General features: G+C 45.3%; 1 protein-coding gene across 1 annotated transcript in view; it reads left to right on the top strand.

The window, feature by feature from the left end:
• LOC147700910 (killer cell lectin-like receptor subfamily B member 1B allele A) overlaps window positions 1–25,059 on the top strand; it is a 439,368-nt gene that overhangs the window by 374,282 nt on the left and 40,027 nt on the right. Inside the window, exon 5 of the mRNA XM_086928539.1 lies at window positions 2,879–2,985. Within this exon, the coding sequence (XP_086784665.1) occupies window positions 2,879–2,985 (107 nt within the window). The remainder of the gene's footprint in view (window positions 1–2,878; window positions 2,986–25,059) is intronic.

Below are 25,059 nucleotides of genomic sequence, written 5' to 3'. Positions count from 1 at the left end.
CCTGATCCAGTTGCTGCTTCGGAGGTCCAGAGATAATGCGCTTGGGACGGAGACTGACAATATTGCTGCAATTGGGCAATGTCACTGTCCCATATGGCTCAGTATGTCTGTTCCCCCACAGTGGAGGTGCCAGCATGCTCACAAGGCAGGCGTTCTTCTGTGAGCCACAGCCAGCAGACTCTAGGGTGTCAAAAAAGTAGGATTTGTTGGCATCAATTACTCAGAGGCTGGCAGGAAATCGGAGTCGGTATTGGAGGACAAGCGCCCTCGGTTTCTGTTTGACCTTCAGGTACGAACTGCATTTCTGATGAACTTCCTGAGTGTAATCAGAAAAGAGGAGACCCTTGGCGTCTCCGCACTGGAGTTCTGGGCATGAACAGGCCTCTCGAAGAATTGCATATCTATCCCTGAAGTTAAGGATCTAAACAATCATTTGTTTGGGTGATGGATGTGGGGTGGTTTGGGAATCAGTGCCCTGTGAGCCCTCTCTGTTGTGACCCAGGATGGCAGTTGGTCTGGAGGCTTCCAGGATTTCATCCAAGTTTCAAGGTATTGGGTGATGTGTGGTCATTCACTGCCCTCCGGAATGCCAATCATGCACACATTATTTCACTGGGAGTGGTTCTCTGCAACTTCGGCATGGTGGTGTAGCTCGGTCGTGTATGTAAGAAGACTGAACACTTGGGATTTTGGTGTAGTGGCTTCTTCCCCCACTGTGGATAGGCAGGTTTCTCACTCAGTGATACTGGCCATAGCATTTCAGAGATCTTGACTAAGCAAGGCAACGCCCACTCGCACCTCTCCGATCTTGGCTTCCACAGTGGCCCGGGAGGACTTAATGGCTTGAATGATCATGGCGAGGTCTCCGTCTGATGCAAGTATGTTTTCCGCACCGGTGCCCATAGTGTGACCGGCCCTGACTCCAGAGGTGTACTGGTCCATTCGAGTCTTGGAGGTCGCCAGTCTGGTAATTTTGTCTTTGCCCATGTTGCTGGGGCGGCTTTGCAGCACAGCACCCCATCCTTGAAGACTCGGCCCACTTGCCTCAACTCCATTGCAGCATGAGGAGCCAATCTTTGGAGAGCAGAGTCCCTCTTGGCCAAAAGGAATGAGCCCAGTCAATGAACTAGGGGGCCAGCAAATGCTGCAGGGGGTGGTGTAATAGAATAGTTCAGGGCTCCACCAGGACAAGGCAAGATCAGAAGAGGGGAGAAGGCCGGGCCGCGGCCACCAGGCCAAAGCTGACTGACCAAGGGATGAGATGCCGTATAGCAGCAATTTGGTGTAAAGGAGAGTTCCCCAGGTCACCACTGTCTTGGGGGGACAGTTGCAGCAGGAAACCCACCAGTTTACACAATGTTGGAGCCTGTGGGGCAGATCGGCCAGTCTCAGGGTCCCTGAGCCACCAAGTGAGCTGTTCCCACCTTGTCTGTATCGGGATGTAGGGGGCTACGGACCATTGGAGTGGATCAAGAGCTGTATCTATGTGCCTCTGCAATGATGTGTCCTTTGGTGCTAATGTAGCAGTGAGGCCAGTGCCCAAGCTTTCCTGGAGCAGGGGGAGGTTGCGTTTATCAGAGAGTCGGGCCCCTGCGTTATGCATGAGAGCCAGCCAGAGTTCCCCTGGGCAGCAGGAATCATGTAGCCTGTGCATCCTTCCAGACAGCAGGCGCAGGTCCTCGAGCTGGCATGCACTTTTACCCCCACAGGAGCAGAGGGCCCGATCAGGGCCTATAGATGTCGCCGGGGCCCTTCCAGGATGCCACATAGAAGTCCCAAGGAGATCCCCGCTCCTGGGATGTGAGACCGGGCAGCAGGTCTTTGGTGTGGGCAGGGCACCTGTATCTGGGCTCGGGGGCCCAAGAGGAGCCCGACAGCCCCCCGGAGCAGGACCTCCAAACACCCCAAGATGCTGGGTGGATCACAATCCGTGACCACAGCACCGTCGGGCCCCCGGTCAGGACAAGGGAGGGTATAGGCAGTCAGGGAGTGATCTCTGGCGGTCTGTAGTGTCGGGGGCACTTCCAGGGCTGCACCAGTCCGATTTGGCCATTGGGGCTCTTCACGCAGTTCCCTCTACGGTCAGTCCAGACCAGGACCGCACAGCCCCACAAAAGGCCAGGCAGGCTGCAAGGCCACAACCATGGCGCAGTCAGGACCTTGCTTAGGTTGTGGGAGTGTGCAGTTGGGCAGGAAGCAGCCCATCAGGGAAGGCAGCAGTCTGGATCACTGCCGGGTCAGCTTCGGCCCGATTGGACCACAGGAGCTACACCTACGACTCCTTCCATGGTCCAGCGGTGAGGCATCTTCTAGTCGATACAGGCCGCCATGTTTGGGGAGCTGCAGACCTCTCGGGATCAGCAGGCAAACAGGACAACTGCACTTCTCCTCCACGCCCAGACCCCATGGTGGATAAGTCTTGGGGGCAACTAGAGGCAGTTCTGGTAAGAGACGGGCTGTCTCAATGGCTATAGATGGGAGTGGATGATGAAGGGAACCGGAGTACGATCGCCCTTTTGTTGCTCCAAGCCTTGTCCTTTCAGAGTTGTCGTTTTTTGTGCTTGGTTGGTACAATGATGTGTGAAAGGAAAGTCCAGAAGTTAGTACAAGTTCTTCCAGCATACATGGCATTCTTTAATTTCCTGTTTTGGAGAAAGAGATATTTGTTGCCTCTCTTATACCACAACAACCTAAGAAGGATGCAATTGGAGCTAGGAGTAATCCACCATAACATCTCTGGTTAAAAGCATCTAATTACATATCAAATGTATTCACTAATTTCCATCATTTCTGTTTCCTTGCTATATCTATGTCCATGCAGAGGGAAAGGTGAATGTAGGGATTCTACCTAACTTATTTTTGTGTTTGCTTTATGCAGGATTATCTTACATCCAAATTAAGAAACCAGGCATGGGTTGGACTTTTCAACACACCTGCAGGAGGACGTTGGACCTGGGTCAATGGATCTTCTCTGAATGAAACTGTGTACGTTTTTCACATGTATTTTTTACATTACTTCAAAAGTCAAATTTTTACTACTGTGCAAGCAATGCATTTCAGTGTGGTAAATGTTTTGACAGTGTGCAGAATACCCACAAGCAACAATAGACCCCAGCATTCATGCACGCTGCAATAAGTACCTTTTTATACAAGGACTTGTGCCTCTGCTGCGTCTTGCACTTTTACCTATTACTACCTTCAGCTTTCCAGGCTCCCCTTCTCCATCCACTTCAGTTGTGGAATGAGAGAGTGACATAAAGTATAGTGACAGCGGTTAAACATAAAAGATTACGTTTGTCACACAGATAAGTTCCTCTCTGCCCCTTCCTCGCTGCCTGTCCCAATGACTCAGGAGGTGCCTTATTGACAGTGGAGCTGGATCCAGAAACGTAAAATGGCACCTGCTTAACCCCAAGGCAACGACTGTGTCAAGAAGCAATGGGGTTTAAAAATATAGAAGTTTAAAAGGTCCTGGCCACCATGGCAGGCCCGAGAGTTCTCTCTCAGTCATATATTGACTTAAGATCCACCCAACTCTACATTAAAAGTACAAACCATGGCACCTTTTTGACCGTATGAAGGTCCATGGACTCCTGCCTCGTGCATCTCTACATCATATGACTCATTGCTAACGTATGTCCATCTAGGAATATTTAACCTCATATATAACTGTATTCCTATTGCATATCTATTATAAGATTACAATACAATTGCAAAACAAAGTGCCACATGCAGAAACTGAGCCATCTGCCTTTAAAATTTCCACTGCTCCGCAGGTGTTTTTTTAATGTGCAATCAGATCTGAGCCCCTAAAACAACACTGCTAATTTTCACATAAATGGCCCACAATTATTCACAGGTTTACTGACACATACACATATAACATACTAAATTCTTTGGAAGAGCTTTGGCTCAAGGACACCAACCCAAACCGATTGAGATTCAAGGAAACATATATTTGTGTCGTGTCACCACAGTGGCTTAAAATATATTTATAGTTTATAATTAGGTGTGTATAATTCAATCTATATTTTAGTTTTATTTGTATCATATACATCCTATATCAGCTTTTAGCATGATGGGGCAGAAGTGGGCTCCCCCATGTGTTGAGCTGTCCCAAAGTACACGAGTATGGCAGGGCTGTCTCCCACTCAGTATAATTAACTATGATAATTCTTGGGGTGTGTGGTAAATATTTAATTACCGTCCTAATTTCTATGCAGGTAAGTACTTAAAATAAAATAACTCAATCGGAAAGAAAGACGCAGAGTCCGTGGTGTTAGAGTTCTTAGGGGTTTTATTCCTTCAAAAGGAATGGTTCTAGAACCGGATATCGGATTCCTGACACCACTGGGGTTCAGGAAGGGATAGAGCATACTTTATTGACAATACACAACTTTTATACTTAATGCACATAATGAAAATCAATGCAGAAGGCGTAACAGCTGAGAGAAACAAGATAAGAACACACACGTGTTAACAATACGTAATCAGAAGGCGTGAACTAGGGCGTGTACAGAGGTGTGTGCTAGAAGACGTCATATGAAAGTGTCACAAGTGGGTGGGTACATAGCAGAATCTTGCAATGTCAGCAGAAATCCGAAGTCTGGATGCGCGCGCAGCTGCATGACGTGTGACTGACGTAAAGCTGGAGGGTGCAGGGGACTTGACATTTACACTAGAGGAAAGAGACAGAAGTCTGGCATGTCAGATCAACTCGTTCCTATATCATATCTGATATCTGATGTTTGGGAACCATATTATCTAGAAGGAAAGGTCTCTTGGGCAGAGGCTATCCTATACTGACTATGAATGCGTGCGTATGTGCCTACGTGTCTGTGTGTAGAGCGAGGGGGTCATGGGCCTACCATGGTGACGGGAGCTATGAATTACTTGCATGGAGACAGAGAGGCCGGGCCCTTTGCTCTGCAGCCGGGGATTTGTTTATCTATTCTGCTGGACTGGAATGTGTTTTCGGGAAGCTGAACTTGGCTATACTGATAACATGAAGGTAAAATACTGTCTTTGGCAGGCAGGCAGGCCGAGCCAGGCTCCGCTCGCCTCGCAGGGAGTAGGACAGAGTTCACGGGTGGGGGCATCCCACCTTGCAGTTTCAGGAGGCAGAGATGCTTTTGAAAAGAGGCTTGATGACAGAAAACAGGGCCTAGCTCGCACAGAGCCAGGAATACGTGAAAATGCACCATACAAAGACGGTGGCAAGGCATATTTAGGAACGGAATATCCGACCCATTCAGGGTGGGTCTGAAAGAGGACATGTTAACGTTGGACGCAAATGTATTTGCGTCTTCATAGCTGGCACAGGAGGGAAGTTACATGCACTTTAAACTCGTACATGGAGACGGTGGGGTACACGTTAGGGAACATTTCTTGACCATAAAATTTATATTTCCTCAGGTGGTGCACAAATTAACTGTGGGTATCACTGTCCCATAGCAGAACTCAGAACATTGCCCAATCAGAAAGACAAATACCCCTCAAGGAGTGGTGATGATAGATGTTCGGGGGTGGGGGGGCATACCATCACTTTCACTCTTAGAATACCTTTTCGTCTAAGCAGCTGTCGGCCACTACCAATGGCAAAGCTATGGTGTCAATTCTATGCCTGTGTACTCTCTATCAAAGCTCACTTTTAGAAAGAAGTTTCTGAAAATCTCATTGGAATCAAACGTGGGCTGTCGCCATAGTAGTAAAGGATAACTGTTGATGTTAAGGAGTTTGATTGTTTTAGCAGGCATCTAGGGCTTGTGCTAGTTTGTGCTGTAAACTCAAACACTCATGCAGATGGTACCCCAGAGACGTGTCACGGTTTGCCCATCTCCATTTGAATAGTTTCAGTGAGGCCAGGCACAGCCAGTCGCAGCACTTCCCCAGGTTACTAGAGAAATACACATTCCTAGGCACAATATCAGACTACTAGCAGCCCGTCCCGACGTTGTCCGGGAAGGCTTTGCGAGGTGAAAGGTACTCACCAGCATCGCGCACCCCGGACACGGGCACTCCAGCAGCATTTTTGCACCCCTGGGCATGTGGATGTTGACGCTCCTCCCTGCGCTCGTGTCCGCTACTAAATGTTTGTTATTATTATACCCTTTTTTTAAACAATAATATTCCCTGTGTACCAGCACTTGTCAAAAGCAGTTGCGGCCGAAGTAATGTGTTTTGCACAAGTGTTCGGGTCCGGCACCCCCCGATATGTATTTGCAAACATATCAATCCCTGACTGATAGCTGTAACTTTCCTCCATTGCTACTGCGTCCGCCCGTGACTGATAGCTGTAACTTGGGCAGGTCCCATGTAGCCTCTACGCCCTGACACCATCGGCCACATGCCACCCCACAAGTGTTAGGGTCCGGCTCCCCCCCGCCCGCCATGTATTTGCAAACATATGACTCCGTGACTGATAGCTGTAACTTCCCTCCAATGCTACTGCGTCCGCTCCTCAATGTGCTGCGCGGGGCCGACAGGCTGTGTGAGTTAGCTCTCGCCATTGGCCACACGCCTCCATAGGGTGTCGGGTCCGCTCCTCCAGGCGGTCCTGTCCGCTCTTACCTCTGGGCAGGTCCCATGTAGCCTCTACGCCCTGACGCCATCGGCCACACGCCTCCGTCGGATGTCGGTTTCGTGCTCCTGGCCCCGTTGTATACCGACGCCCATGACGCCAAACGCCGCGTTTACCTAACGCCACACGCACACGCCATTGTCCCGCTCGCAAGCCGCGTTCATATCACTGTATGCATATGCCCATGCCCCAAAAGACTACTTTTTCCCTAACGTTCTTTCCCCCCCTAATGTATATGGTGTGGTGTTTTATAGCCTATGTCCATCTCCTGGACCTCCCCTTTCCAACGCTGTATTGGGTGTTGTGATTGGTGGTGTACTTCTGGAGTTTACCCGCCTCAAAGGTTCACAGTTCTCGCTTTATAATAGTAGTATAGATAAGTGCATGTGCAGCACTCTGCAGGGCAGTGTACTTACAGAACACTTCCCATAATACCACTTTGGCTGCACTGAAGACTCATCCCTCAAAGTGGATCAAATGACGCTTGATAAAACAAGCATTGGCATAGCCAATAGGTCTCGCCTTTGGGAGCTTATACGCATTTAGTTATCCAGCACAATATCCTTGGTGCAACAACATCAAGTGTTGCATGGCTAAACACTTATAAGGTCCCAAAGGAAAGACCTCTTGGCTATGCAAATGCTTGTTTTTTTAAATGTTCGAGCACTCCACACGATTGCTAGCGTTTTCAGTTGCCCCGTCCTCAGGCTCCTGATGTCTTTAAATATAAGTATTTCAGCAGCACCCTTCTCCCTTGGCACAGGCTTTGCTGTACCCGTATTGCCCAAACAAGTTATGTTATGATAATAAGATGATGTACAAAGGTTTTGACACTAATAATGTCTTACCATGGAAAGAAGTCAAAAGCGAACATTACCATTACAGGCACAAGTTAAAACAAGTCTGACATTCCTGTGAATCAAAATACAGGTATTCAAATATTTTCTATGAGAACGATGGATCCTTTTTCACCTATCTTAAACAAAAATAGGTGGATACCTTTTTCATTGCCAAACCTGCAATATAAATATCAGTGAGACAGCCAGTGTGTTCCCCAGCTGGTTTTATGCATATAGAGCTCCCTCAACTCCCTTACAAAGAATCGTTTTCACATGAAATATGTTAAAGTGCATTTACAGCTGCCTTAAGGCGCTTTGTACTAAACAGAAAATATACAAAAATGAAGGGGCAGTCCCAGAAAACGAGGTTAAATCCTGGCTTCACAGCTTAAACGGTGTGCTCTTGGGCTACAGGTCTAAAATACATTAATAATGACAAAGCCAAAAGCTCTCTCTTTGCCGAGACCTAAGGGCTTTGTCTGTGCTTGTTCTCTCCTTGCTTACAGACACTGCAAAGTTACAGGCTAGTCATCTGTAGAGTAATGTGGACATCCATCATCAAAAGCAGGGCGATTTTCCAGTCACAATGAAAGAAACGGATAACTTGGGATACCCTGGCCTTATTTGAATGCGCCTGCACCTTGATTTTAATGAGGCAACTGAATAAAGATTTGAAACTGAAATGCAGACTCGGGGCCAGATGTAGATAATTCATATTTACCGACTCTTAAATACCGAATTTTACCGATTCGGTATTTAAGAGTCGGTAAATATGAAGGGGGGAGATGTAGGTAATTCCAAATTGAGAATTACTGAATCGGTAGGATTCGGTATTTACCAATTCGGTAAATACCGAATCGGTATTGCCCATTGATTCCTATGGGCCATGAAGCCCATGGGAATCAATGGGCAATACCGATAAATACCGAATCCTGCAAGGGTGCAGGGGGTGTCACTTTGACACCCTCCAGCACCCCAATTCCGGACTTGTGTGCCATGTGGCACACAGACATGCCCTAAGGGCATGTCTGTGTGTCACATTGCACAGGTGTGCATGCACAGATGTGCATGCACACCTGAATTCGGTATTTTACCACCCAATTGGATTGGGTGGTAAAATACCAATTCTTAAGGGCCTGTGACACTCTTAGGAGTGTCACCTACATGTGGATTTACCGAATCGGTAAAATTACCGATTCAGTATTTTACAGAATCTGTAAATTTACCGAATCGGTAAATTTACTGATTCTGTAAAATGATGGCCCCTACATGCCAAATCATAAATACCGGTCGGTAACGGCCGAAATCGGCCGTTACCGACCGGTATTTACTCTCCTACATCTGGCCCCTAGTTTTTAATGTCGACCTGCGTCTATAGCAACTTCACAATATTAAATACACTATATATATTGATAAGTGAATCTGAAGTCTTAATAGTCAATGAGTATTTTCCTCGATGTGCTTAACTGAAGGGGTGCATTGTATTATATTCTATTGCTCTGCTTTGTCTTGCTTGTGATTTAGAAGATCTCTTCATACACTGCTGTGGGGTGCTGAAGCATGGGTAGCATGCTACACAGTGGGAAGTATGCCACTGAGAGTGGTAAACTCGATACGAACCCATGTGGGAAGCAATTGGTGTCATACCGGAGTGGCCAAAGAGGTACTCTTATCTTAATTGTGCCGCTCAGTCTAGCCCTGGGATAGAGGAGGAGGTGTGATAGGCATGCAAAATATAATTATAATAAAGTAGCAGATTAGAAACTACTATAGACGTCCCATACTATGTTCCACAGCTTTTAGTATGAGAGAGAGAGTGTGTGTGTGTGTGTGTGTGTGTGTGGCCCGCGTGTTTGTTTTTGTGTGTGCGTGTGTGTGTGTAATCTTATAAGTGAATGTTTCTATTTCTGATAAATAAATGTCTTTCAAGCACCACCAGCACATGAGTTCCTCTAGCCAGTCAGTGATAACCGCAGACAATTTACATATTCCCAGGATGCATCTTTTATCAACTGCTAGAGAAGTAGAAAACATTTATCTCCATTTCATGTTATGCCTGATATACCTGAAAGATCATGCAGCATAGCCATGACAAGAATGGGGTCAAATCATAACCCCTAAAGAAACAAGCATTGACTGCACGGCCGGTCCACAAAATGAAATAATTAAAAAAGAAAAACGGGAGTTGTGCGCACCCGCGCACGCGACGAAAAAAAGTGCTGTGCACGTGGCGCACGTGCTTGTGCGCATGAGGGTAAGCCGGTCACCGCTTTGGAAGCACTTCCAAAAGCGGCTTACTAAATGTCTCAGCCAGTCCAGTGCATGCAAGACATAAAGAAACTCCTCCTGAGAGGTACAAAGAGAGGCGATGAGGGTAAGGATACATTTAGGATGGACTGGCTTTCATTTTACTTCCAGGAAACCCAGTACTCTCTAACACCATGTCAGTCCCTGATTATTAATAATTTTTTGTGGAAATGAGAGCAGGGCAGCAAAAGGGGAGGTAGCTTGTTATGAGAAATATAGTATTATCAGATTGTGTATTTAGATCTTGGATTTGTCTTCTTCATTGATCTCTAGTGTAGCTTCTTGTTATGATATGGAATACTGCATAGTTCATGCCCAAAAGTGTCATATGAGGGACAAGACAGTTTAGTCATTAAGGGTTTAGACAGGTTCCTCCAGAAGGGGTTGATCCAGCGCCAATCAGGGATCGATAATCAATAATAGCACAATTCATTCAACAGGCCCATAACACAAACTCAACCCACAAATATGATTTGCTGAATGACGCTGACGCTCTATCTATCTATCTATCTATCTATCTATCTATCTATCTATCTATCTATCTATCTATCTATCTATCTATCATTATCTAAATAACCACAAACTTGGTGTAAAGTAAATTTTGTTTATCACCAAATAATGTAAGATTAAGAGCTCATACATGCACAGAAATCACAAGGCAAACATTGTATTAATCAGGGAGAGAGAGAGAACATATCAATACAAACAGTATCAAACTCATATAAAAATGAATAAATGCATATGAAGGAGTGAATAGGTGAAGGGACAAAGGTTCCAGAGACAAAATACATTTTCAATTGCTTATGCAAAGTACGAATCCTCTAGCTAATACTAACCTAAGGAAAATAAGGAAATACCACCCCTTGGCAACAGGGATAGTAGGGAGACCCCGGAGATAGATTTCAGGGAACAAAGAGTATCAAGATACTTGGCAACAGGACAGGAACATGAAACAGGTAGGCCTCAGCAAACCGGACAGCGACCATCAACCTCTAACCTACTCCCAGCGCTGACCTAACCACACCCCTAAGGGCACCCCAGTTATACCCTAAAACCTACATGTCCAACCCACAGTAGTTGAAACATTTACAGAAACTCAGTCTCTCATTGGTTGATTCGGGGGGTGATCTATTACACCACCATAGTCACGATCATATTTTCTAACATTCTTTGTCTTGTATTTCTTTCACATTACACTATCCACACATTTCCGCTAGACAGCAACATGTATTAATTTTCTACATTTTCATTATTTAACACTGCCGCTTCTGATGGAAGAAGTTTGTACATTTCCTACTATCTCTGAAAAATGTGCTCTCTTTTTGCGTATTAGTCGATGCTTTATTAAATTAATCTTATTATTTTTATCTACATGGCAAACCTTGGAAATACAATCTCAAAATAACAAATACTACACCAATGTGCAGGCAACCTACAGTAGACACTTTGACCACACACATAATACACTCCTGGGAAAACAGGATCAGTCCCTCCTTTCAATCCCCATCCGCCAGTTATTAAGAAAGTATGTTCACATTCACTAGTACCAATGAAATAATTGTTGAAGTCAGTTTCTAGTCTAAGCAAGCAAGGTTTCCCTTTATGATATCAATCCAGCGACATTGCAGCCTAAGTCTCACCCTTTTTATAATTTCCCTCTCTAAAAGCCCATGGTGGAACATCTGACCTCTGTTCAGCATCTTTCCTTTGAAAATCCTGTCTTCTTTCTTCTACCATATTAATAAAATCCTTTTCTTCAGTCTGTAAATTACATGTAAGGTTATTTCTATGGGCATATCTATGCGGGTGTCCTGACCTCAGGACACCCCCACGCCGCACGGCCCACCAGCTGTAGGCGCCTCTCTGCCCCAGCACCTCAGGTCCGTCCCTGACCTCGGTGCCCCCTGGCTGCTGCTCGTTCTTCCTTCCTTTGTTGCCCTCTTCTGTGCCTTTGTTTTGTATTTCGCTTTGTTTTGTATTGCACTGTAGTGTTCTATTTGTCACTAGGTTTAGCGATTTTTGCCGCTTGTTCCCCTGGTGCGACCCCCCCTCTGCTCCCCGCTTCCCGCCGCTGCTCCCTCTCGGCCTGCCCCTTTTTTCTTCTGTGTCCCCATTGGCCGCCCGCTCCGGCCTCCCGGCTGCTCCTCCCTCCCACTTTGCCTTAAATGGAGCCCGCGCATTCGCGCAGCGGTCCCGCGCAGCGGGTGCGCTGATTGTGTGCCGAAGGCAAGGCCGTCTACACCCGTCCATGCCTGGACCGCGCCCAGCACCAGGACCCCTGGTCCACGACGAAGCCAGCGCACCCGACGAACTGACAAAACACCGTCACCCTCCACGCACTCAACACCGGCCGAAACACCGCCTGCTACCAAGTCACCCCGAGGCACACACACGGACGCTTCACCTGCCAAGCCTGCAAATTCTCCTGCCTCCAAACCTGCACCGCACCCGCCAAGCCAAGCACCAGCCACAACCACCTCAAGTGCATCCTGTTCAACACCCGCTCAGTCCACAGGCACGCCATGGAACTCTGGAACCTCCTCGACACAACATCACCAGAAGTCGCCTTCCTCACGGAAACCTGGATGAACACCTCCTCAGCCCCCGACATCACCATAGCCATCCCGGAGGCCTACAAGATCACCCGGAGGGACCGCGTCAACCAAACCGGAGGAGGCATTGCCATCATCCACAGAAACACCATCCGCATGACGACCAACTCCGACGAAACCCTCGCCGCCGCCGAACACCTTCACTTCCAGATAGACACAGACCCCAAGACCACCCTCAGAGGCACCCTCATCTACAGACCCCCGATTCCAGGCACACAATTCAGCGAAGCCATCGCAGACTTCGTCATCCCACACGCCCTCACCTCCACAGACTACATCCTCCTAGGGGACTTCAACTTCCACCTGGAGAACAACAAGGACTGCAACACCACCGCCCTGCTGGACAACCTCGCCAACCTCGGACTCAATCAGCTGGTGAACACCCCCACCCACTACGCTGGCCACACGCTTGACCCCGTCTTCTCCTCCAGCAAGCACATCTCCTTCAGCCATGCCAACGGACTACACTGGACAGACCACAGCTGCGTCCACTTCAACTTCAAGAGAACCACGACCCACCACCAACCGCAACAGGTCCCCCGCAGAAGCTGGAGCAAGATCACCGCCGACCAGCTCACCACCTCCCTCAGCCAGAACCCGCCCACCAACACGACGGATCCCGACAAAGCAGCCCACAACCTCACACAGTGGCTCACCAACTGCGCCGACGAACACGCACCACTAAAGAAACCTCCCAGCAGACCCGGCAGCAGGAAAACCTTGTGGTTTACCAACGACCTCAAAAACTCCAAGAAAACCTGCTGCACCCTCGAGAAAGCCTGGCGCCATGACCAAACAGCAGAACACATGACCGCCCTCAAGAACGCCACCCGCAAACACCACCAGCTGATCCGCACCACCAAGAAGACAACATTCAAAGAACGACTGGACAACAACACCCACAACAGCAAGGAGCTTTTCAGCATCGTCAAAGAGCTCTCCAACCCCAGCGCCTGCAACACTGACATCCCCCCTCGCAAGACATCTGCGACTCTCTCGCCTCGTTCTTCCACCGCAAGATCGTCGACATACACAACAGCTTCGGCGCGCTGACCACGCACCAAACCACCAAACCAGCGCCCCCCCACCACCACCCTCTGCACCTGGACCCCTGTCAGCACCGAAGACAACACCTGCATGATGAACACCATCCACTCCGGCTCCCCTACCGACCCCTGCCCACACCACATCTTCAACAAACCCGACTCCATCATCCCAACTCAACTCCGGAACATCATCAACAGCTCCTTCGCATCCGCCACCTTCCCGGAAAGTTGGAAACATGCCGAGCTGAACGCCCTCCTGAAGAAAACCACCGCGGACCCCACGGACCTGAAGAACTTCTGCCCCATCTCGCTCCTCCCCTTTCCAGCCAAAGTCATTGAGAAGACCGTCAACAGACAACTCTCCGCCTTCCTCGAGACCAACGGATCCCTCAACCCCTCACAGTCCGGCTTCCGAGCAAACCACAGCACTAAGACCGCCCTCATCGCAACCACCGACGACATCAGGTCCCTGCTTGACAACGGGGAAACTGCTGCCCTCATACTCCTGGACCTCTCAGCAGCCTTTGACACCGTATGCCACCGCACCCTGATACAACGCCTCAGCAACACCGGAATCCAAGGAGCGGCACTGGAGTGGATCATCTCGTTCCTCGCCGGAAGAACCCAGAGAGTCCGCCTCCCCACGTTCCGATCCGTGGCCACCGAAGTCATCTGCGGCGTCCCACAAGGATCCTCACTCAGCCCCACCCTCTTCAACATCTACATGAGCCCTCTCGCAGCCATCGCCCGCCAACACAACCTCAGCATCATCTCCTACGCCGACGACACCCAGCTGATCCTCTCCCTCACCAGCGACCCCGCCACCGCCAAATCCAACCTCCAGGAAGGAATGAGAGATGTCGCAGAATGGATGAAGATCAGCCGTCTGAAACTGAACTCAGACAAGACGGAAGTCCTCATCCTCGGACCATCTCCCTCCGCCTGGGACGACTCGTGGTGGCCCCCTGCCCTGGGCAGCGCACCCAAACCAACGGACCACGCACACAACCTGGGCTTCATCCTGGACTCCTCCCTCATGATGACCAAGCAAGTGAACGCCGTCTCATCATCCTGTATCAACACCCTGCGCATGCTCCGAAAGATCTTCCGATGGATCCCCACCAAAACCAGGAAGACGGTAACACAGGCCCTCGTCACCAGCCGTCTGGACTACGGGAACACCCTCTATGCTGGAACTACAGCCAAACTCCATAAAAGACTCCAGCGCATTCAGAACGCCTCAGCACGACTCATCCTGGACATCCCCCGCTGCAGCCACATACCTGCCCACCTGAAAGACCTTCACTTGCTCCCCGTCAACAAGAGGATCACGTTCAGACTCCTCACCCACGCACACAAGGCTCTCCACGACATGGGCCCGAAGTACCTCAATAGCCGCCTCACATTTTGCACACCCGCCCACCAGCTCAGATCCGCCAGCCTCGCCCTCGCCTCCGTCCAACAAGTTCGGAAATCCACTGTCGGAGGAAGATCCTTCTCCTACCTGGCAGCCAAGACATGGAACTCCCTCCCCACTCACCTACGGCTGACCCAGGACCATCTCTCCTTCAGGAAACAACTCAAGACCTGGCTGTTCGAACAGTAGCGACCTTGTATTCCCAATACGGTCTGCGCATTGGAATAATATATTCAGCAGTGTAGACGTAGGACTGAGGTCGACTAGGTCTCTACTGACTATATTAGACTAAAGGTTTGCCAGCTAGCTCAGAGGTCACTAGAAACTTTCTCGAATCAATGAGGAGGAGTTTAACCTCCCTGGATAGACAAGAAGGGATTAGCTTCTGACAACCATATAACATGACAACTTTGCTCCCTCAGAATAAGAGTGTATCTCTAGAGTCGTGTGAAAACAATAGACAGCTATTTCACTCAGTCAATCATGCATACTTAGTTTCACCAGAGTGCAGAGAAAAGATAGACAGGCGTTTTCAATAAAAGGTGTAATTTATTGAACAGTCTTCTTTCTCATGCAAGAGAAATGAATTGCCATAATTGCAATACTTAATGTAAAGTAAAGTGCGTACAGTAAAAGGAGTATTATGAAATAATACTGTAAAAGCATTGATATGGTTTCTTAGCCATAAGATACTTAAAATGGATAAAATATATGCATACATATATACATTGACTAACGTACTCAACTGGTGCTTCTAAATACACCTACCCCGGTGTACCTGACCTAAGCCTAATATGTGGGAAGGAGTAAGTAGCAGTTTAAGTTAAGTTGGTTTTGCCAAGAATCTGACTCAAGAATTCTCTATAAGGGTTTAGTCAGCTCCGTACCTTGGTAATAGAATGTGGGAGGTCTGGTATCTCTTTCCTCAGGATTCGATATTCCAGCAACCCGCAAGGGTAGGCTGGAAACGCCGGAGCTGGATTTTCTCGGCTGGAGAAAAAGACAGCATCTTTCTCAGCACGTCAAAGAGGAGGTGCAGCGTCCGTGGGCTCTCGCATCAGCTGGGCTCTCGGGCAAGTAGATAGCTGCTCTGCTCCAAAACCACCACCGTGTGTTTGCGTAAGGCAACGTTGATATATTTATACCTGAAAGGTGCCGGGTTTGATGTAAGGTTGGACATAAGACGTCAATAAAGATGCCACTAAGAACTGGCCGTTCTTACAGTGCTTCACAGGAGTTCTAGGACGAAATCAAAACAAAAGCAAATGGGGATTTCCCAGGTTGCTGGAGGTTTAGTTTGTTTAGAGAACTTGTTGTGCTTTCTAGGAGTCCGGGGAAGTAGCCTTGCCTAATGTGACTGCATGGGCTACAACTGAATATGGATATGATTCCTATGCCATTATAGAGATATTATTGATTATAACCGTACAAGGGCATAAAATAGAAATATCAATATAGGTTCCTAGATGAAAACACAATACCCACTCCACGATCTAATGTCCATCATTACTAAAACGAAGCAATAGTAAACATTTAAAGGTGCATGTGTATTCCAACCCACCCCAAAATACATTTTTTGCATTCGAAATGGTGTATGCGAAATACACGAAAATGATTATTGGTACTGTACGCTTATCAAGCAGTGTAATCATTCAGGTAAAAAGGATGCATATATATATTAGCTGAACGATTTGCGAAAATTACACATGAAATGGCTCTTAATACAGAAAAGAAGGTTGAAACCATTCCATCACATATAAATACAGTTGCTGTAAATGTGCTAGAGGCTGAGGTAATATATTGTCTCTAGAGTTGCTAAAAATAGAAGCTCTGTTCTTTAAGAATAGTTCTACTTTATGCAGAGTACATGTGCCAAAAAAAAGGTAAACATTTTGGAAGTTGAAAAAAAATAATTTTGCTTTTAGGGGAGAAAATAGTTCCAAATGTTTTCATTAGCTTTTGTTTATCAAAGCTGAAGGCCGAATTCAGAGTTCAGAGGAACGCTGTGTGCTCGTTGCTTAAAAGGTTATTCTTTCTGTTCAGGGGAGAACATCATTTCAGACAGATGTGCAAAAAAGCAGTCCACAGCTTCAGGTGAAAGTTCGACTAAGTTTGAAAATGCCGCAACAGTGCAGTCGTGAGAATGATTGCTATCATCGATGTCAGGATCAGCAATGCTCACAGAAGGTCGTACCTGGGTGATGTTGCTCTCATCTCGTACTTCACTGCCACCTAATCGTAGTGGTTAAGTCTCAACGAATGCCGTCATCAGAATTGGTAACCCCTGGGGACAACACGATGCATGAGCCGTTACAAGACTTAGCAAAGTATCGATATCTATTGGTACTGCTGATTGTAGTGTAAGACAGGTGTCCAAAACGCATTCTTCTCTGCATAGCATACATCGAAGCACAGGTAGGACGCAATTTTGCCAGATTGGTCTGAATGAAAGAAACCAGGTCATATTCAGATCTCTTAGCCGGGCTAATCCAAGGACTTTAGTTATGCGGTCTCGATAGCGTATAGCTAGGATCGTTTCTTCCATCGTTGCTGGAGTCTTGTCTGCGACTTGGCTTGCCATATCGGAGCATAAGGATCAGAAAAAAAATTCCTGCTACGAGTCCCAAAAGTAGTGGTAGGCCGCCAAAGACAGAATGGACAAAATTGGGAAAGATGCCCAGAACTGCTTCGAAGGGTGTTAACAGTCCCAAAAAAATTGTCTTAAATACATGTGCGATGCCACTGGTATCAGACATATTTAGGATTTGTCTTAGCATTTCTATGAAATGCACGGGGCAATTTGTTGATAAAAGGGTATATATCTCTGCAGTTGTCCTTGCAACTTGCAGATCATACGTTTCTTTTGATGACGTTAAATGCACGGTTGTCTGTAAAAGAACAGACTTCATTCTGCTTAAAGTATCAATTCAAATAGAAGAGATATTCAAAGAAGGCCAAATCGTCGCCTCCATATCTGGAGAGCTGTTTGGATACAATACTTGCATACAGCAAGTGACCATGGAACTAACGCTTACGAGATAACTTTCCCTGGCACCATGCCACAACAGCTGTGGTCCGTTATTAGAATGTAACTCCCGTTAGAAAGTTGTCTAGAAAATGGCTCTATTTGTGTTGCAGGTGTGCCGTGCTGGTGGCATGAAAGGTTATTTGAAGTCCCCTCAAAGGCCCCATGCAAATTAATACCTTGGCACAGAAGTATACCGCTTAGTGATCGTTTACAATTGTTACCACTAAGAAATACATTCTGGTTCTTTTCACTATAACATGTGTGTGTGTAAGGTAATTTCCATGATGACTTAATGTACCCTTTACCCAACCTTTCATACTGGCCTGCTGGTATGTACTCTTGGCAATTTTTAAATTGGAAAGTTGTTATCGGAATTGTGATTATTCCGTGTATTATCCATTCAATGACAGGTCTTTCTAACATTGTCAATGGTAATCTCTCAAGTTTTTCAATGCTCAGAATTGTATAGTCTGCTCCTTTTTGTGCCAAACTGATTTGTTTATCAGTAAGGTTAAAGATAGAGAATAAGGACGTTGTGTTTATCAAACGCCATGGCACGTAGCCTGAACGCAGATTTTGCAACGTACAGCCAAGCTGTACAATAGAACGTAATTGGGACTGACCGTGTTGTAACATTAGTAAGTCCTGATCTATTATATCGATAGCAGATGATACAATACTGTCCAGTGAGTATATTTATTTATTTATTTATTTAGAATTTTGTAGAGCGCACAGCTACCTCCGGCGGAGGTGTCCCGGCGCTGGAGGACAGAGTCATTAACCCATTGTCCACAACAGAAAGTGATTTTTCCAAATTAATACGATCAATTTCTCGTATTTTTCCGCTGTTTCAATTTGCATTACTTTCCAAGCTTCGTTGTATGCAGCGTATATACCGGCCGCTATGAAGCGTTTTTGACGCTGTTTGCGTGGTCCTATTAAGAAATCACGCAAGTCAGCACCGTCTTTAAGTAAAGTTAAGTGTTGCTTAATTTCAGCTAGTGTTGATTTTTCTAGCCACTCAAGGCATAGTTTCCCTACACTGTATGTTGTTACTATCCCCGGATGTTGTCTCTGGGAGTATCTAGGGTCTGGTCTGGTCATTTTGAACCCCTGTATTTTGTTCAGGAATCTATCTTGACAAATATTTGTGTCAATTGGCCAGATCAACCATTTTTTCCGATCAGGATGTGTTCATTTTTGGTGTAAAATATGGGACACGTCTATCTCAACATCTGTAGTGCTATTACTGTCAGGTATTGGCTTTGGAATAGACGGTTTGTTTAAGTCCTTAATTTTGGCTAGGCCAAGACAGGTTGTCTGTTGAATGGTGTCATTCAAGAATATAATTTGTTCTGGGATCATGCAGGCTCTAAATAATGCTTCTAGACCTTGGACCTGCCATTCTTTTGTACCCCAGATGGTTTTTGTTTCAATGTTGTTTTTCCAGAATTCAAAACCAAATGTAATCATTTTTTCCTAAAATGTTTAAGAATAAATCAATTTAGTATTTGTCAACATTGTTTTTATCCCTGTCTTATCCAACAGTTTAAAATAAAACGTTTCTGCATCACTTGTGTTAAACCCTGAAAAGTATGGGAATTTCTCATAAAATGTTTTCGAGCTGGTGGAGTTGCACAATGTTCCCATTGATTATAATTAAAAACATTTCTAGGTTGGGCAGATTTATGTAAATAGTGATGTGCATAGTGATTGTAGCAATACATTTGTTCATAATTTGATGAACTCTGTAAGTAATCCTGTTCTGTAAATTTTGCTGACATTACTAAATCTGACATCATATCATTTATGCTATCAAAGTCCCAATCATCAGAGAATGTACTTGTTTTAACAAATTCACTTAATGAAACCTTGAACTGATGTGGATATTTCAAGAGTTCAACCGGGCCATAGATTTCGTTTTCTGTTTTGTCCCAAGCTACCCCACCAGGTATTGGAATGGCAAAGACATTCACTGATGATAGTTCTCTTTTCTCGATGTGAGATGACTTGTGTGGCTTTAGGACAAAGTTGATGTTCTTGCTTGCTGTGTCCATTGTACTGTATTTTCCTTCAATGAATTTTCCCAAACAAAGAACCATGATGAGCCAAAGCAGGAGGAAAAGTACACCTAAAACAACCCGAAAATTCAAACCATAGAGAAATCAAATAGGTTTCTTTGAATTGATGAAAGAGTTCAGTTACTTTGTCTTTAAAAGTTTTTGTTGCTGGTTTTTCTTCAGGTTCGCTTGGATCTTCAGAACAGTTATCAAAATCGATGAAGTAGCCAGATGCAGTTCAGTCAATTGTTGGAATTGCTTTCGAATTTTCCTTTGCTTTTTCATTTTTTCTTTCATTAGCATAGTCCGAGGCTACATCGTTGTAGACAGGTGTTTCTTGACGAACTGTTTCAATTTGGGTTTCAAGATGCACAAGTTCCATGGCATTGTTGCATAGTCCTTTTTTATTCACTGCAGGTTTATCAAATGTGATTAGTCTCTCAGTTTGAACCTCTTGGATAGTAGCAAATTTTGGTATTCTGCTATTTCTTGTGAGTCCACTGGGCCTACTACTTATTATTGGCCACATGATTGTGGTTTTACCATGTCGATGGATACAACTCGGTTCTCCTTTTTACCAGCAAGGGGCGGTAGTACAACTGATCTTGTTCCGCTGATAGCTAAGACAGGTACTGCCTTTCTGTAAGAAGGCCCAAATTCCTTCTTCACTGCGATCTTCTCTCTGACCAGATCCCCAATCTTTGGAATCCAGACAGGCCTTGCTGGGACAGGTGGTTTATCTTCAGTGGCTTCTGCCTGTTGCTTTAACTTTATGTTGCTTAGGGCTCTACTTGTTTCATTTAAGTCCTGTAAAACAGCCAAACGGTCCTTGATATCAAAGCATTTTTCTTTTACCACTGAAGTTTGACTATCTAAGTCCTGAATATGCATTCTAGTACCGAACAATAGCTCGTACGTGCTGAAACCTTTTAGAGAATTTCTTGGCAGATTATTAAGACTATTTTGGACACTTGTTAAATGTTGGACCCACCCATCACCCGAACCTAATACCCTTGCCGTTATAGATTGCTTTATGTCCCGGTTTTTTCTTTCCACAATCCCATTTCCCTCAGGATGGAAGGGACAAGAGTACCGCAATGCAAAGCCCATGCTGGTCATGGCCTCCTTATAAGCTTGAGAGCTAAAAGCAGGACCCTGGTCAGAATGTAGCATGCCAATTGTGCCGATAAAGACTCGCAAATCTTTTATAACAGTTCTGGCATCAGCCGAGCGCTGGGGTCTGTATCTTTAAGTGAATCTAGTCTTAAAAGGAAATTAATGGGACGCTGGATTTTACGTATAGATAGCCTTATACTAACTACAAGAAGGGCCATGGCAATACTCCCGTCGGTTCGCTACTGCGATCTCTGTTGCAGTTTGGACAGCTCTTTGCAAATTTGCAATGTTGCACGCTCATCCCCGGCCACCAGTATTCTGATTGTAATTCTTTCTGAGATTCCTTGATCTCTAGGTGCCTCAGACCTTCACCCATGTGTGAGTCTGCTATTAATAAGACTCTCCTGTTCGTGTTTGGAATTACTTTATCCCCCACTACAGGGATTCGAGCAAAAGGAACGGAGTTTGCATCAATTGTGTATGTATAATTGAGTGGATAGTTCAGAGGTAATGCTGTGTAGTCGCCTTTTGAAGACGCTTTTACCGCCAGCATGGTTTCTCCGTCTATGTATTTGTCTGAACGCTTTTTTCTGGCTACGGAAGCCAGTTGAGCTGCTTCCGCTGTGGCTGTATTAGCCAATTAATTCCCTGCAACGTGAATGCCATCACATTGATGACTCAGTGTATGTATCACGCGAGTCTTTCGTAGTTCTTTCTGCAAAAGAACTACCTGTTCCCAAAGCGTTTTATGCTTGATTGTGGCACCTGTGTCATCTTTGTAATCATTTTGAACCCAGTTCTGCAAGTCATTATTGTAAGATTTTACGCAGAAATGTGAATCGCACACTATTAGTGTCGGAAATTCACGATCAGCATTTTCAAGCACCATTTTTAAAGATCTGATTTCAGCTCGCTGAGCCGAACAGTTTATCAGTGATTCAGTTTTTGTTATTTTTGGTCTGAATTTACCACAGAGCCAGCGACCTTTAACAATCGCGCACGCTGCATTCTAGGATTTATTATCCAGATCGTAATGTTGTACTAATCTGTCCGTATAGATTATACAAGAGTACTGTTGGAGAGGCAGAATTTCGATTGGCAGAGGATATTCTTCTTCATATTTTAGATCTTTCAGTTTTTTCATGTTCGGGTCAAAATAGTATTTCACGTCTTCTGCAGCAAGAGAATTTTTCCACTGTATCCATTTTGGATCTAATGCCACCGTTTTTAGATTAACTGGGCTTAATAATGCCTCAAAGGCGGATTCTGCTGCATAAACAGTTATTCTCTTGCCTTGGGCTTGGGCTAATTCTTTTGCTCCAGCAGTTTGAACCGCATTTACAATATTTTCTGTGAGACTGAATGTTTTTTCAGCTTGTGTGTACAAATATGATTTGTAAGCTATTGGTACCGTTTCTCCCTCATTAGAGGTCAGGTTGGTGAATCCGCATCTTCCTGGGATGACTCGGATTACAAGGTCGCGTGTATGGTCGCGAGTTTCTAATTTTGTGTTAGCTAACATGACTGTTTGCAAAGATCTCAAAATTTCTGTGTGTTTCTGAGTCCGATTGATTGGTTTAAAATCAGGTTTTATTAATTCATAGAGAGGTTTAACCCTCTTTGCATAATTTAGAATGTAAGTTCTTCCGAAATTCAGGAAACCCAGTATTGATTGTAAGTTCTTCAGCGTTTTTGGTGCTTGGAGTACAGCGCACTTCTCTAAGAAGTTGTTTGCTAGGCTTTTGCCTTCACTTCATAATTCATATCCTAAAAACAAGAGGTGGGCAATTTGTGACTTTTTAAAGTTGAATTTGTAACCCTCTCCTGCAAACCCAAGTATTATGGTGTTCACTCTTTTCAAGTGAGTATCCAGGTCATCATCTGTGAGATAGATGTCATCGACATAAGATAATGCTTCATCATCATATATTTGTAGTAACTATGTTACCCTTGCTGAGAATAATCCTGGGCTATTCTTGAATCCCTGTGGGAGTCAACAGATATTTTTCTGTGACCCCATTATTGAGAAAGCGGTTAAATACCTGCTTTCAGGTGCTATGGTTTGACAAAAGAATCCATTAGAGATGTCTAATGTTGTTTTGTATTTATGCGCACAATGTTATTCATTAGTGCCGCACTGTGTGAGTTTTGTACTGCAAATGTCTTGCAACATGAGTTAAGGTGTCTGTAGTCCAAGATTAGATGATATGAATCGTCTGTCTTGGAGACAGGAAACAAAGGATTGTTCATTTGAGAGGTGCATGTTTCAATCACCCCTTGGTATTCAAGTTGTTTTTTAGCTTCTTGCTTAATTGAGTACTGCCTTTGTGCAGTGCGTTGACATTTTAACTGGATTTTGTGAGGAGGAGAGTCCTCATCCCATCCTACATGATTTTTATATAATGCAGGAGTTTGGGCTACAGCCCATTTTCTTGCATATGTGTATTTTCTATAAATTGGAATCTGATTTGAGAAGGCAGGCATAATAATTTCTTCGCCATGAGAGCACTCCTTGACAAACTCTGGTGGCCAGTCTTTCTCAGCTAGAAGGATGTCACAGCCTTTTGAAAGGTTATCCCAAAACAGACCCCTTACTTTCCTAGTCTTATCTCCCTCTATACGCAATGTTATTTCGTATATTTTATGAGGTTTGCTAAGTCTGGTATCTGCAGTTTCCACCTGAATGTATTCATTTGTGTCCACTGTCTCCAGATGATTCATCAGGATCTTGCGAGCTATTGTCACTTCTGCTGCGCTGTCTAGCATTGTCTGGGCTCACTCTCCATTTTTCAGCTGTGTCCTCAGTATCCTCGGCATGTTTGATTATTTTAATACTGGCTACCTTCTTTCTTGGAAATTGTGATTTTTTACTTTGAGCAGGTTCTTTGTCTTTGGACTTGACGTGCTCTTCCCTGTGTTCTGACCGTCCTCTTCTTTCCGATTTCTGCGAGGAAGTCTGAAAAGATCGAGAAGGACGTGTATCAATATCTTGAAATCTATCAGGTGTTTTCAAATTATCTCTATTTCTAAGGTTGTATCTTTTCTCAGAGGGCTCCCTCTAGGGAGACTTGTGTCCTTGGTCCGGAGATCTTTCTCTCCGCCGAGGAGACCTTCCTCTGGACTGGAATCTTTTTTCTTTGGGAATGGATTGTTTATTTCCATCCGAGCTCTTTTTTGGAGTGTTTAGATTATTTTTAATAAATATCTTTTCAGGATTTTCAGTTAGTTGGGGTTTTACAAGTTTCCCACCCAAACTATCTCTACCTAGTTCTTCATAGGATTTTTCTATGATTCTAGCAAGTTCAATTGGTTTGTCTGCTATATCTGTTTCTTTCAATTTCTGGCGGATCGCCACAGATGCTGCTTCTCCTTTTATGTTGGATAATAATATAGCCGAGACCTGCTTGAAGTCTTTCAGTAATTTCATACCCAGAGTTAAAGCAGGTTCTGGACCGTATTCATTTTGAATCTGTCGAGTACATCTGGTATTACCGCCATGGATGGAACACCATATGTTTTTGTGTCAATGGAAGCAAAGACTGTGCCCCAAGTGTCACAGTCTTCCACATGTGGTGCGATCCCCATTGGGAGACAGATAGTCAGAATTCTGTGTTTCTCAGTAGGAGTAGTATCCGGAAACACTGCCTCTATTTGAGTTATTTTTTGTGCTAGCCAGAATGGAATTTGTTCCCGTTTTGCAGGTGTTTTACCGAGACATGATTGTATGTTCTGTGGTGTAATTAGGTTTGTGTTCCCCTGGTGAGGGATCAGCTGTGGAATGTTAATAGCTGGTTGGACTGTTGAAGTCCGCATTATATATTGGACTAATTGTCTATGTATTTTAATTAGTACTTTTAGCTGGGCTAAAAGTTCCCCGTCTGACATTTTTTCGATGTCTGGATGTGGTGTGTAGCTGGCTAGAACCGGACACGTTGCTCCTGGTCTACCTAGTGGAACGAGCCTGGTGATGTGATTATTATATTTTAGGGTGCCTTTGAACCAGAGCAGGTGCTCTTGTTAATTTAATGGGATTTCAACATCCTCGAAAGGGGTG

Source organism: Lissotriton vulgaris, chromosome 7, assembly GCF_964263255.1.
Source record: "Lissotriton vulgaris chromosome 7, aLisVul1.2, whole genome shotgun sequence".
In the NCBI taxonomy this organism is placed as follows: domain Eukaryota; kingdom Metazoa; phylum Chordata; class Amphibia; order Caudata; family Salamandridae; genus Lissotriton; species Lissotriton vulgaris.
This window is presented reverse-complemented; position numbering and strand designations above follow the sequence as displayed.